The sequence below is a fragment of the Amblyraja radiata genome, unplaced genomic scaffold, assembly GCF_010909765.2.
Source record: "Amblyraja radiata isolate CabotCenter1 unplaced genomic scaffold, sAmbRad1.1.pri S43, whole genome shotgun sequence".
NCBI lineage: Eukaryota > Metazoa > Chordata > Chondrichthyes > Rajiformes > Rajidae > Amblyraja > Amblyraja radiata.
Window position 1 is genome coordinate 4,593,362 of NW_022630150.1, and position 12,614 is coordinate 4,605,975.

At 50.4% G+C, this 12,614-nt stretch overlaps 1 protein-coding gene across 2 annotated transcripts in view; it reads left to right on the plus strand.

Annotated features, from left to right (window-relative positions):
- Positions 1-11,942, plus strand: part of LOC116969446 (segment polarity protein dishevelled homolog DVL-3-like) — a 35,666-nt gene extending 23,724 nt beyond the window's left edge. The window contains exons 6-15 of one of the 2 annotated variants that reach the window (XM_033016346.1): positions 821-911; positions 1,731-1,800; positions 2,927-3,066; positions 3,806-3,882; positions 5,793-5,860; positions 7,231-7,365; positions 8,512-8,643; positions 9,265-9,441; positions 10,229-10,456; positions 10,831-11,935. In XM_033016346.1, the coding sequence (XP_032872237.1) occupies positions 821-911; positions 1,731-1,800; positions 2,927-3,066; positions 3,806-3,882; positions 5,793-5,860; positions 7,231-7,365; positions 8,512-8,643; positions 9,265-9,441; positions 10,229-10,456; positions 10,831-11,270 (1,558 nt within the window). In that variant the 3' untranslated portion in view covers positions 11,271-11,935. Of the gene's footprint in view, positions 1-820; positions 912-1,730; positions 1,801-2,926; positions 3,067-3,805; positions 3,883-5,792; positions 5,861-7,188; positions 7,366-8,511; positions 8,644-9,264; positions 9,442-10,228; positions 10,457-10,830 lie in introns of both variants that reach the window. The other variant, XM_033016345.1, reaches the window with a different exon arrangement.
- The last annotated feature ends 672 nt before the right edge of the window (positions 11,943-12,614 follow it).

The following is a 12,614-nucleotide window of genomic DNA, read 5'->3' on the forward strand; positions in this document are numbered from 1 at the left end:
TGTCTGCCTTCAGCAGAAAGACAACACATGATTACAATCGAACCATTCACAATGTATAGAGATACATGATAAGGGAATAACGTTTAGTGCAAGGTAAAGTCAGCAAAGTCCGATCAAGGATAGTCCGAGGGTCACCAAAGAGGGAGATAATGGGTCCACACTGCTCTTTGGTTGTATGTTTCAATGGATTTCGATCCCAACTATCCCGCTGTCTGTACAGAGTTTGTACGTCCTGCACATGACCACGTGGATTTTCTCAGAGATCTTTGATTTCCTCCCACACTCCAATGACGTACAGATTTGTAGGTAAATTGGCTTGGTATAAGTGTAAATTGTCCGTGGTGTGTGTGGGATAGTGTTACTGTTCAGGGGTCGGTGCAGACTCAGTGGGCTGAAGGGCCTGTTTCCATGCAGTATTTCTAAGCTAGTTCTGAGAATGTGTAAGTAGGAAGCAATGAATGAGGGAAGGAAAAACTGTGCTGGAACATGGATGTAAACCAGAAAAGTTTGCCGTGGCAACCCTTAGTGTGCTTGGGGTGGGTGGAGATATAGAGAGAGAGACGGTGCGATTATATGAGTGAGAAGGAACTGCAGATGCTGGTAAAACCAAAGGTAGACACAAAATGCTGGAGTAACTGAGAGGGTGAGGCAGCATCTTTGGGGTCTCGACCCGAAACGTCGCCCATTCCTTCTCTCCATGGACGCTGCCTGTCCCGCTGAGTTACTCCAGCATTTTGTGTCTACGGTGGGATTCTACGAGTTGGCAGCGTGGGTTAGTGAGAGTTTCCGCACCTTGTTTGAGCTTCTCTCCTCTCCCCAGGTTCAGCAGCTCCACCGAACAAAGCAACACGTCCCGGATCCTGAAACGTCACCGACGCAGGCGGAAGCAGCGGCCCCCTCGTCTCGAGCGGGTAAGACCACCGCACTAGACACCCCGCAAACTGGGCCCCGTGAATCAAAAGTACAGTGGCGCAGCTTCCGGCACTGTCTGTGTGGAGTTGTGACCTGTCTAGGTTTCCTCCCGCACTCCAAAGACGTGCAGGTTTGTAGGTTAATTGGCTTTGTGTAAATGCAAATTGTCCCAAGCGTGTGTAGGATAGTGTTAGTGTGCGGGGATCGAACCCGGGTCTCTGGCGCTGTAAGGCAGCATCTCTACCGCTGCACCCTAATGAGAAGAGCAATCGGCTTGACTGTAATGTCTCCTACTGTCCGCGGGATCACATGTCATAGGAGGAGAATTGGGCCATTCGACCCATCTCCGTTATTCCCGTACAGGTTTGCAGGTTAATTGGCTCGGTGGAAATGTAAAATTGTCCCTAGTGTGCGGGGATCGCTGGTCGGCGCGGACTCGGTGGGCTGAAGGGCCTGTTTCCACGTGGGGTCTGTAAACTGAACTGATCTGTGCGAATAAGAGTTTAAGAAGGAACTGCAGATGCTGGAAAATCGAAGATTGACAAAAGTGCTGGAGAAACTCAGCGGGTGCAGCAGCATCTATGGAGCAAAGGAAATAGGCAACGTTTCGGGCCGAAACCCAAGGGTTTCGGCCCGAAACGTTGCCTATTTCCTTCGCTCCATAGATGCTGCTGCACCCGCTGAGTTTCTCCAGCACTTTTGATCTGTGTGAATGATGTGCTGGAAGGCTGGTGTTGTAGGTGGGCATGGAGTGGAGTGTGGATGGGTTTCAGCTGCCTCTAGTGTGACCATCTTGGATTTCTTTGAACCCTTTGCAGGCCTCGTCGTTCAGCAGCGTGACGGATTCCACCATGTCCCTGAACATCATCACAGTCACACTAAACATGGGTAAGTAAATGGTCGCCGCAGCGAGTCCTCCAGGACTGACAAGTCCAGTCTTGGCCCACGGTTTCTTACTGAGTCGGGAGGAGCTGCAGATGCTGGATTGTACCAAAGATAGACACAAAAACGCTGGAGTAACTCACAGCAGGACAGCAGCAGCATCTTTGGAGAATAAAAATAGGTGATGTTTCAATTCCGACCCGAAATCTCACCTATTTCTTTTCTCCAGAGATGCTGCTTGACCCGCTGAGTTACTCCAGCGTTTTGTGTCTACGGTGTAAGCCGGCAGATCCATTCTCATAGCCGACTGTCTCGGACATTACAGCGGCCGAGACGGACCTTTGGATTTCTCTCTGAGGCCATGACGTCTGTTAGCCCGGTAAAACGGAAAATCCAGAAAGACCCTGGAACCGAGGGTGCCGGAAAATCAGTGGTGGACCTGCCCTGTACAAGTGTGTCCTTGCCAATGTCTTGTGCAAGTTTGTTTGAACGCCGCTCGGTGCCCGGATAATCGAGACAGTGCTGTCAAGAATTGAGATGTTGTCAAGCTGGCAAGTGTACGGCGAAGACTGTGTCTGGACTCGAGGGCCTGAGTTATAGGGAGAGGTTGAGTAGGCTGGGACTTGGAGCGCAGGAGGATGAGGTGTATAAAATCTTGAGAGGAATAGATCGGGAAGAGTAGGGGAATCGAGGACCAGTGGACATAGGTTAAAGGGGAAAAGATTTAATAGGAATCTGAGGGGTGACGTTTCCACACAGAATGTGGTGGGTGTAACATCTAAGAACCAGACAGGTACATGGACAGTAGACACAAAATGCTGGAGAAACTCAGCAGGTCAGGCACCATCTCTGGAGAGAAGGAATGGGTAACATTTCGGGTCTTGACCGGAAACATCACCCGTTCCTTCTCTCCACAGATGCTGCCTGACCCGCTGAGTTACTCCAGCCTTTTGTGTCGACCTTTGATTTTTCCAGCATCTGCAGTTCTTTCTTACTAGTAGGTACATGGATAGGACATGTTTGCAGCCAAACCCATGCATGTGGGATTAGTGTAGAGGGGACATGTTGGTCAACGTGGGCAAGTTGGGCCACTGTGTATCACTCTATGACTCTTGTGTTCCACCATCTACAGAGAAGTACAACTTCTTGGGCATCAGTATCGTTGGTCAGAGCAACGAGCGAGGTGACGGAGGGATCTACATCGGCTCCATCATGAAAGGTGGAGCAGTGGCAGCGGATGGGAGGATCGAACCTGGCGACATGCTGCTACAGGTAACTAGATGGGTCACGCTCTCTCCCCCCAGAGTGTCAATGTGCAACACTAGAGGCCATAGCTATAAGCTGAGAGGGGGAAAGTTATTATTTTTTACACCGTAAGAAAGGTTCTGTCTCCCCTATCTATGCCGTTGTTGTGTTCGATAAATCACCGCGTCACAGTGGCGCAGTGGTAGAGTTGATGTCCATGACTGCTTGAGTTTTCTCTGGGATCTTCGCTTTCCTCCGAAACTCCAAGGACGTACAGGTTTGCAGGTTGTATACTTGGTAGAAGTGTAAACTGTCCCTAGTGTGTGCAGGGCAGTGTTATTTGCGGGGATCGCTGGTCAGTGTGGGCTCGGTGGGCCGAAGAGCCTGTTTCCGCACTGTATCTCTAAGCTAAACGAAACCGCATTCAGACGACAGTGTTTTATTCAGGGTGCGGGTGGTCTACCCAACTATTGCTCAACAAAGCGACATTTTCCCCATGGAACGATGTGAACAGAGTTAGACTTGTGTGATAAGTCAGACTTTCTCAGTCATCTGACGCACTGCCTCTTGTTTTCGAAGGGTTCGGAATGCTGTGCTGCTAATTTAGCTGTTAACTCCACTGTAGCTGAAACTGTCAGTTTTATTTTACAATGACATTGATGGATTTTACAAAGTCCAGTCCACGCTCTCCAGGTGTGTGAGGGTGGGGCAGGATATGTCCTCCCGCACTCACACCCGTTTCTTCTGCCCCCCCCTCCCTCCGCAGGTGAACGACATCAACTTTGAGAACATGAGCAATGATGATGCTGTGCGGGTTCTCCGGGAGATCGTGCACAAGCCTGGGTAAGTGGTGCATGGACCTCCTACCCGCTGGAGGGTACAGCTTCACAGTCCGTTTAATTATTTGTCACGTACTGTAGCAACATCTAGTGTAGTTTACCATGTTACTCACATTTATTGAGACTTTTTTTGTTGCTTACTGCCCAGTCAGAGTAAATACTCCACGATTACAGTCAAGCTGTCCACAGATACAGGATAAAGGGAGTAATGTTTAATGCAAGTTAAAGGCCGTCCGAGGGTCTCCAATGGGGTAGATGGGACGTGAGGACTGACCGCTCTCTAGTTGGTGATAGGATGGTTCAGACATTATAACGGAATGACGTGTAGTGCAAAGTAAAGTCTACTGGACTATCTTTAATCGAAGATAGTCCAGTGAGGTGGATTGTAGATAGACACAAAATGCTGGAGTAACTCAGCGGGACAGGCAGCGTCTCTGGAGAGAAGGATTGGGTGACGTAATGGGACGAGCCCCTTCTTCAGGACTGCTCTCTAGTTGGTGAGAGGACGGTTTAGTTGCCTGATAACAGTTCGGAAGAAACTGTCCCTGAATCTGGAGGTGTGCGTTTGTCAGAGGGGGGAAAGTTCAAAGGAGATGTGCGGGGCCGGTTTTTCACATGGGGTGGTGGGTGCCTGGAACGCTCTGCCTGGGGTGGTGGTGGAGGCAGATACGATAGTGTCGTTTAAGAGGGTATTAGATTGGCTCATGGATATGCAGGGAGCGGAGAGAAAATAGATAATGTCCAGACAGAAGAGATGACTTTAAATGAGATCAGACTGAGTCAAAACACTTCTTCAGTCAGTCGAGCCGAAATGTCACCCATTCCTTCTCTCCGGAGATGCTGCCTGTCCCGCTGAGTTACTGCAATTGTTTGTGTCTTACCTTTGGTTTAAACCAGCATCTGCAGTTCCTTCTCACACAATGAGTGGGTTAACATATGATGAGCGTTTGACAGCACTGGGCCTATACTCACTGGAGTTTAGGTTGAGGGGGGACCTCATTGAAACTTACAGAATAATGAAAGGCTCGGATAGAGTGGATGTGGATAGGATGTTTCCACTAGTGGGAGAGTCTAGGACCAGAGGGCACAGCCTCATAATGAAAGGATGTTCCTTTAGGAAGGAGATGATGAGGAATTTCTTTAGTCAGAGGGTTCTGTAGAATTCATTGCCACAGAAGGCTGTGGAGGCAAAGTCAGAGATATTTTAAAGTCAGAGATAGATGGATTCTTGATTAGTACAGGTGTCGGGGGTTATGGGGAGAAGGCAGGAGAATGGGGTTAGAAACATAGAAAATAGGTTCAGGAGTAGGCCATTCGGCCCTTCGAGCCTGCATTCGATATGATCATGGCTGATCATCCAACTCAGTATCCCATCCCTGCCTTCTCTCCATACCCCCTGATCCTTTTAGCCACAAGGGCCACATCTAACTCCCTCTTAAATATAGCCAATGAACTGGCCTCAACTACATTCCATGGCAGAGAATTCCACAGAATCACCACTCTCTGTGTAAAAAAAGATTTTCTCATCTCGGTCCTAAAAGACATCCCTCTTATCCTTAAACTGTGACCCCTTGTTCTGGACTTCCCCAACATCGGGAACAATCTTCCTGCATCTAGCCTGTCCAACCCCTTAAGAATTTTATTAGGATTAGGGTTAGGAGGGAGAGATAGATCAGCCATGATTGAATGGCAGAGTTAGTGGGCCAAATAGCCTAATTCTGCTCCTATCACCTATCAAAGTGTCTAAGAGTAACTGTTAGTGGTATTGTGGAGTGGCTGAACCTGATTGTGGCAGGTTTCACATCTGAATGTGTAAGTGCGTGACCTGTTCTTGGCCTCCCTCTCGTGCTTTGTGTTGTGTTGGTGGCTCTGTACTGTGTTCGCCGGTAATCTGTGTGCTTTTCCTGTTTTAAGGCCAATCATTTTAACAGTTGCCAAGTGCTGGGACCCATCGCCTCAGGGTTATTTTACATTGCCCAGAAGTAAGTATCGCACCAGCTGTCAGGGGACTTAACTTTTCACTGCCATTAAAGAGCAGAATGTTCCGTGCCACCCCAGTCGGGTTTTATTGGTGGCTTATGTGTAGGTGACATTTTAATGGCCTGAGTTCAGAACGTTAGGAGACTTAACTATGGCATCAAGTCAGAGGAAGCGTGATTTAGATACAGATCTAAGCATAACCCGCTCCGTCCCATCAAACGTTCCCACGATAGTGCATGCACGGGGTAGATTCTAATCAAATCTCACTGCATTATGCTGGTAAATACTCCAGAGGCAGTCTCAGTGTGGCTTTAGATACAGAGTAATGCTTACTCTACGCTGCCCTATCAAACATTCCCAGAGCAGAGGGAGCTCAGTACAGCACCATCCCGTCACAAACTACCAGGGAGGGACAGCACAGATTAGAATAAAGCTCTTACAAATTGGATAAATCTCTAGGTTTCATTTCATTGTCCTGTGTGCCGTGGTACAATGCAAAACACGTTATTATTAAAACAGATCAGATATATTTTACATCAATACAATCAAGTCATTAGTTACATTAGTTTATTGTCACTTGTACCAAGGTACATTGAAAAGCTTTATAGTTACGTTGTATTCAGTCAGCAAAAAGACAATACATGATTACAATCGAGCTATTTACAGTGTACAGATACATGATAAGGGAATAACGTTTAGTGCCAGGTAAAGCTGCCAAAACCCGATCAAGGATAGTCCGAGGGTCACCAATGAGGTAGATAGTAGTTCAGGACTGCTGTTGTGGTAGGATGATTCAGTTGCCTGATAACAGCCGGAAAGAAACTGTCCTTGAATCTGGAGGTGTACGTTTTCACACTTCTGTACATCTTGCCCGATGGGAGAGGGGAAAAGAGCAAATCAAACGGGTACAATAGGTAGAGCAAAGGGGAAGATACGGAGTGCAGAATATAGTTCTCAGCATTGTAGCGCATCAGTTCCAGAGACAAAGTCCAATGTGTGCAATGGGGTCGAGGTGAAAGGGACAGTGCTCCAGCTTATGGAAGGGCTGTCTGAAGGCTAGGGAAGAAGCTGTTCCTGAGATGGGAGGTCCTTGTCCTGTGACGTGATGCTGAATTAGGACACGGTGCGGGATCCCCCTGTCCCTGTGTGTGTGTGTGTGTGTGTGACATGCACAGTGCAGGGCCCAGTGTGGGTGGGGAGTGGGGAAAGGCCCGCGTATCTGCGGTATGTCGCTGCATGCTTCAGTCGCAACCTTTGGTGAGCTCCAGTGTTGATCATTGTTCTTCCTGTGTGCTTCCACTTGTCTCCCCCCACCCTCTCCTCTCTACAGGTGCCCTTCCCTCACTGAGATTCTCTGTGCCTCTTTCCGTAGATGAGCCCATCAGGCCCATTGACCCAGCGGCCTGGGTTTCCCATTCAGTGGCGCTGACGGGAGCCTACCCAGCTTACGGTGCCAGTTCATCCATGAGCACTATTACTTCCAGCAGCTCCATCACCGAAACCGAGCGTAAGTCACTCCCTGCCGCTGCCACTGCTTTAGTTTCATTTTTTAATTTTGGTGATACGGCACAGAATCAGGCCCTTCGGCCCACCAAGTCCACGCCAACCAGCAATCCCTGCACAGTAGCATGACCCTACACACCAGGGACAATTTAGGTATATACCCAAGCCAATTAACCTACAAACCTGCACGTCTTTGGAGTGTGGGAGGAAACCGAAGATCTCTGAGAAAACTCACGGGGAGAGCGTACAAACTCCGTACAGACAGCACCCGTAGCCGGGATCGAACCCGGGTCTCTGGCGCAGTGGGGCAGCAACTCTACCGCTACGGCAGGAAGGGGAGAGGGACAATATTCGTTTAGAGATACAGCGTGGAAACAGTCCCTTCGGCCCACCGAGCAAAACGCCTTTGGACAAAAAACATGTCCCTGCTGGTTGGGTTTACTTGACACAGTACGGAAACAGGCCCTTCAGCCCAACGCGTCTGTGCTGTCCAGTGATCACACCGTACACTAGCTCTATGCTACACACTAAGGACAATTTTTCCAGAAGGTTGGTGGTGAACACGGACTTGATGGGTTGAAGAGCCTGCTTCTGTGCCACAATTCTCCATCACCGGGTCAACTTAGTAGATGTAGGGAGGATATAGAGGTACGCATCACACAAACAATTCTCTCCCTGAGCAAGGACTCAAGAACAAAAGGCCACAAGACTGTCTAACGCCGCCAGAGAGCCGGGTTCAATCCTGACCACAGTGCTGTCTGTACACACCCCCTTACACCAGCTCTATCCTACACACTGGGGACAATTTACAGAAGCCAATTCACCTACAAACCTGCATGTCTTTAGAGTGTGGGAGGCAACTGGGAAAACCCCCACGCAGGTCACGGAGCGAATGTACAGACGTCACCCATAGTCGGGATTGAACCGGGGTCTCTGGCGTGTTCATCGCTGCGCCACCGTGCCGCCCTGACTACAGAGATCTGATGGGTATCTGTAGATAGCAAAAAGCATAATCCTTAGTGCGACTAAAGACAGTCTCTGGGCGTTTACCTGATTTATTCTTCGTTGATGGATATTGTAGTGTCTGAATGTGACCAGGATAGTAGATGACTCTGATCTCTGTCCAATCCCTTTCCCCCATCTCTCGCAGGGTTCGATGACTTTAACCTGTCGATCCACACGGACATGATGTCGGTAGCCAAGGCCATGGCCTCACCAGAGTCTGGCCTGGAGGTTCGGGACCGCATGTGGTTGAAGATCACCATCCCCAATGCCTTTTTAGGTAAGAGAATTGGTTCTGTACCGATCAGGATGCCAAGCTAAACTAGCCGGCACGGACTCGATGGGCCGAAGGGTGTTTCCGAGCTGCATCTTTAAACAAACATATACATTGTGTCTCCCATTCACAACCTGCCCAGGATTTAGCTCGATGTTGATGGCAAATGACAAAATATCCCTTCAGGTGAAGCATATTCCACACAGGTTGCCCAGACCGTCACACAAACCAACCTCACTTCTATTGACTCCATCTACACCTCACGCTGCCTCGGCAAGGCCAGCAGCAGAATCAAGGACCAGTCTCACCCCCGGTCACTCCCTCTTCCCCCCTCTCCCATCAGGCAAAAGCTATAGAAGTGTGAAAACGCACACTTCCAAATTCAGGGACAGTTTCTTCCCGGCTGTTATCAGGCAACTGAACCATCCTACCACAACCAGAGAGCGGTGCCGAACTACTATCCCTCAGACTATCTTTAATTGGACTTTATCTTGCACAAAATATTATTCCCTAATCATGCATCTATACACTGTAAAAGGCTGGATTGTTTAACTGCTGACGCAACAAAAGCTTGTCACTGTACCTCGGCACATGTGGGAATGAACTATAGTGAACTGTCTTTGGCAGGTTCTGACGTGGTGGACTGGCTCTACCACCACATCGAGGGCTTCCAGGATCGCAGGGAGGCGAGGAAGTACGCCAGCAACCTGCTGAAGGCTGGTTTCATTCGCCACACCGTCAACAAGATCACCTTCTCCGAGCAGTGCTACTACATCTTCGGCGACTTCAGCGGCTGCGAGAATTGTGAGTGTGAGACTGGGAGAGACTGGGCTGATCTCGGGCAAGGAATACTCTGCTATGGCTACCTGGGGCAGCTGCTTTTGATTCCAAACACACTCCGTGGAGAGTGGTGTGGGACAGGTTCAATGTGAAGGAAGGAACTGAGTATGCTGGTTTACACCGAGCTAGATAGACACAAAATGCTGGCGTAACTCAGCAGGACAGGCAGCATCTCTGGAGAGAAGGAATGGGAGTCGTTTTGGGTCGACTGGGCTTGAATTCACTGGAATTTAGGAATGATGAGAGAGGATCTTATAGAAACATATAAAATCCTTCAGGGATTGGACAGACTAGATGCAGGAAAAATGTTCCTGATATTTGGGGGGTAACCAGGGGTCACAGCTTAAGGAAAAGGTCGGCCATTTAGGACTGAGAAGAGGAGAGTTGTGAATCTGTGGAATTCTCTGCCACAGAAGGCAGTGGAGGCCAATTCACTGGATGTATTCAAGAGAGTTAGATGTAGCTCTCGGGGATATGGGGAGAAAGCAGGAACGGGGGACTGATTTTGGATGATCAGCCATGGCTCAAATGGACTACTCCAGCACCTATTTTCAATGTTTCTTCAGACAGTCAGAGCAGAGGGAGAGAGAGATATGGAAGGGTAAGGTGTGAAAACGAGTTACTCCAGCATTTTGTGTCTATCTTCGGTGTCCACCAGCTGCTGCAGTTCCCTCGCACTCACCAGCGAGTGGGCGAGAACTGCAGTGATCGACTAGATACGCAGCACTAACTGCCTTTGTCCTCTCTGCAGATCTGGCCAACCTGTCGCTGAACGACAACGACGGCTCGAGCGGTGCCTCTGACCAGGATACACTGGCCCCCCTTCCACACCCCGCCACCACCCCCTGGCCTATCATGCACTCCTTCCAGTACCCCTACCCGCCACCCCACCCCTACTCCGCACAGCCACCCAGCTACCACGAACTCACCACCTACAGCTATGGTGGAGGCGGTAGTGCCGGCAGCCAGCACAGTGAAGGTGAGCAGGGAACGAGGGAGGGGGGCTTCCTGGGGAGGGGGAGAGGGGACAGCCAGCACAATTATGGGGAGCGGGGTTGGGGGAGAACGGCAGCACAGTGAAGGTGAGTGGGAGGGGGAGGTGGGGGACAGCCAGCACAGTGACCAGGGGGGGTGGGGGGGGTGAGAGGGGACAGCCAGCACAATTATGGGGAGCGGGGTTGGGGGAGAACGCCAGCATAGTATAGGTGAGGGGGTGAAGGGAGAGTGGGGCAGCCAGCACAGGGGAGGGGGGAGGGGGGAGGTAGGGGTCTGGTGGGGGGGAACCGCCAGCAGTGACGGGGAGGGGGAGGGTGAATGGACACAGCTAACCCCCCCCCCCCCGTGCATTTGCAGGAAGCCGGAGCAGCGGGTCTAACCGCAGTGAGAGTGAGCGCCGGGGATTGAAGGACAAGGACGGCAAGGCGGTGGAGTCCAAGTCGGGCAGCGGCAGTGAGTCGGAGGTGTCGACACGGAGCGGCGTGCGGAGGGACGGAGCCGCCAGCGAGCGCTCTGGCCCCATTAGCGAGTTGAGCCACCGCAGCCACCACCACTCTGCCGTGGGCAGCGTACGCTCCCACCACTCGGCTCCCGTGCACGCCTTCCCACCGCCCGGCGTCCCCCTGCAGTACAACCCCCTGATGGTGATGATGGTGCCTCAGCCCCCCTCCACCGTGCCCCCCGGAGCTCCTCCTGTCCGGGACCTCGGCTCCGTACCTCCCGAGCTGACTGCCAGCCGTCAGTCCTTCCACATGGCCATGGGGAACCCCAGCGAGTTCTTTGTAGACGTCATGTAACGGAGACAGACCCTGCGCCCCCCCCCCCCTCCCCTCACATGGGGACGGGACCACCGAGACCAACACCGACTGTTGCTGGAGAATCCCCCACACAAGTATTTTAACACAAACTGCGTTTTAGTATAATTTAATTGAAGTATGATTAACAAGTGCAATTCTAGCCATTTTTATCCTTTTTTTGTATTATAAACCAAGACCACACTAAATCTGCCTGTGGATTTAGTGGTACAAACCCTGCTCTCAAATCATCACCTGGAGACCAGACCTGGCGGTAACTGCGCCACAAACTCCCCCCATCGGCAGGCAGTTCTCACCTGGAGACCAAACTCCCCGGCGGTAACTACACTACAAACTTTCCTCCCCCCCCCCCAGGCAGTTTAGTGCCCACAGGGTGCGAAGGGTAGACATGTACGCCAGTCTCCCCCGTGCCTTGCAGATAAGACACAAAGTGCCGGAGTCACTCGGCGGGTCAGGCAGCATCTGTGGAGAAAAGGAACAGGTGATGTTTCGGTCGAGACCATTCTTTTAAATACCTTTTTTTAGAACACAAGTATCTCGATTATGTTTTTTTGGAATGTTTTTTGAAGAAAGCAATAATCAGTTCATTAGTGCAAGATTGCGATGATTTTTGTTTCTTAGAAAAAATAAAATGAAACTTAGTCTTTACAGCAACGCTGAGTTTGTCTCTTCTCTTTGTCCAACCACTGTCGACACGTGGAACACAGCAGCTAGTTTAGTTTGCCGATACAGGCCCTTTGGCGCACCGAGTCTACACCGACCAGCGATCCCTGCACTTTAGCACTATCCTACACACACTAGGGACAATTTACATTCATACCAAGCCAATTAATCTACAAACCTGTACGTTTGGAGTGTGGGAGGGAACCGAAGATCTCCAAGAAAACCCACGTCCAAACTACGTACAGACAGCATCCGGGTCTCTAGCGCTGTAAGCAGCAACCCTAGCACTCTGCCACCCTGAGTTCTCGAGTTTATAATCACCTGTCGGACTGTGGAAAGCCCTGCGATGTGGAAATCTCTCACGAGGTGATTCACTGGTGGCAATCAAAGAATGTTTGACACTGAGAGCTTTGCCAAAGATGAGAGTTAAAAGGGGCATGTTAAAAAGAGGAGAGAAGCAGGGAGAGATGTCGGTTCGGTATAAACCAGAATCTGCAGTTCCTTAGAAAGACACAAAAAGCCGGAGTAAGTGGGACAGGCAGCCTCTCTGGAGAGAAGGAATGGGGGACGTTTCGGGTCGAGACCCTTTCTACATATGGAAACAGGACCTTCGAACCACCGAGTATACTGACCAACGATCACCTGTACACTAGTTCTATGTTA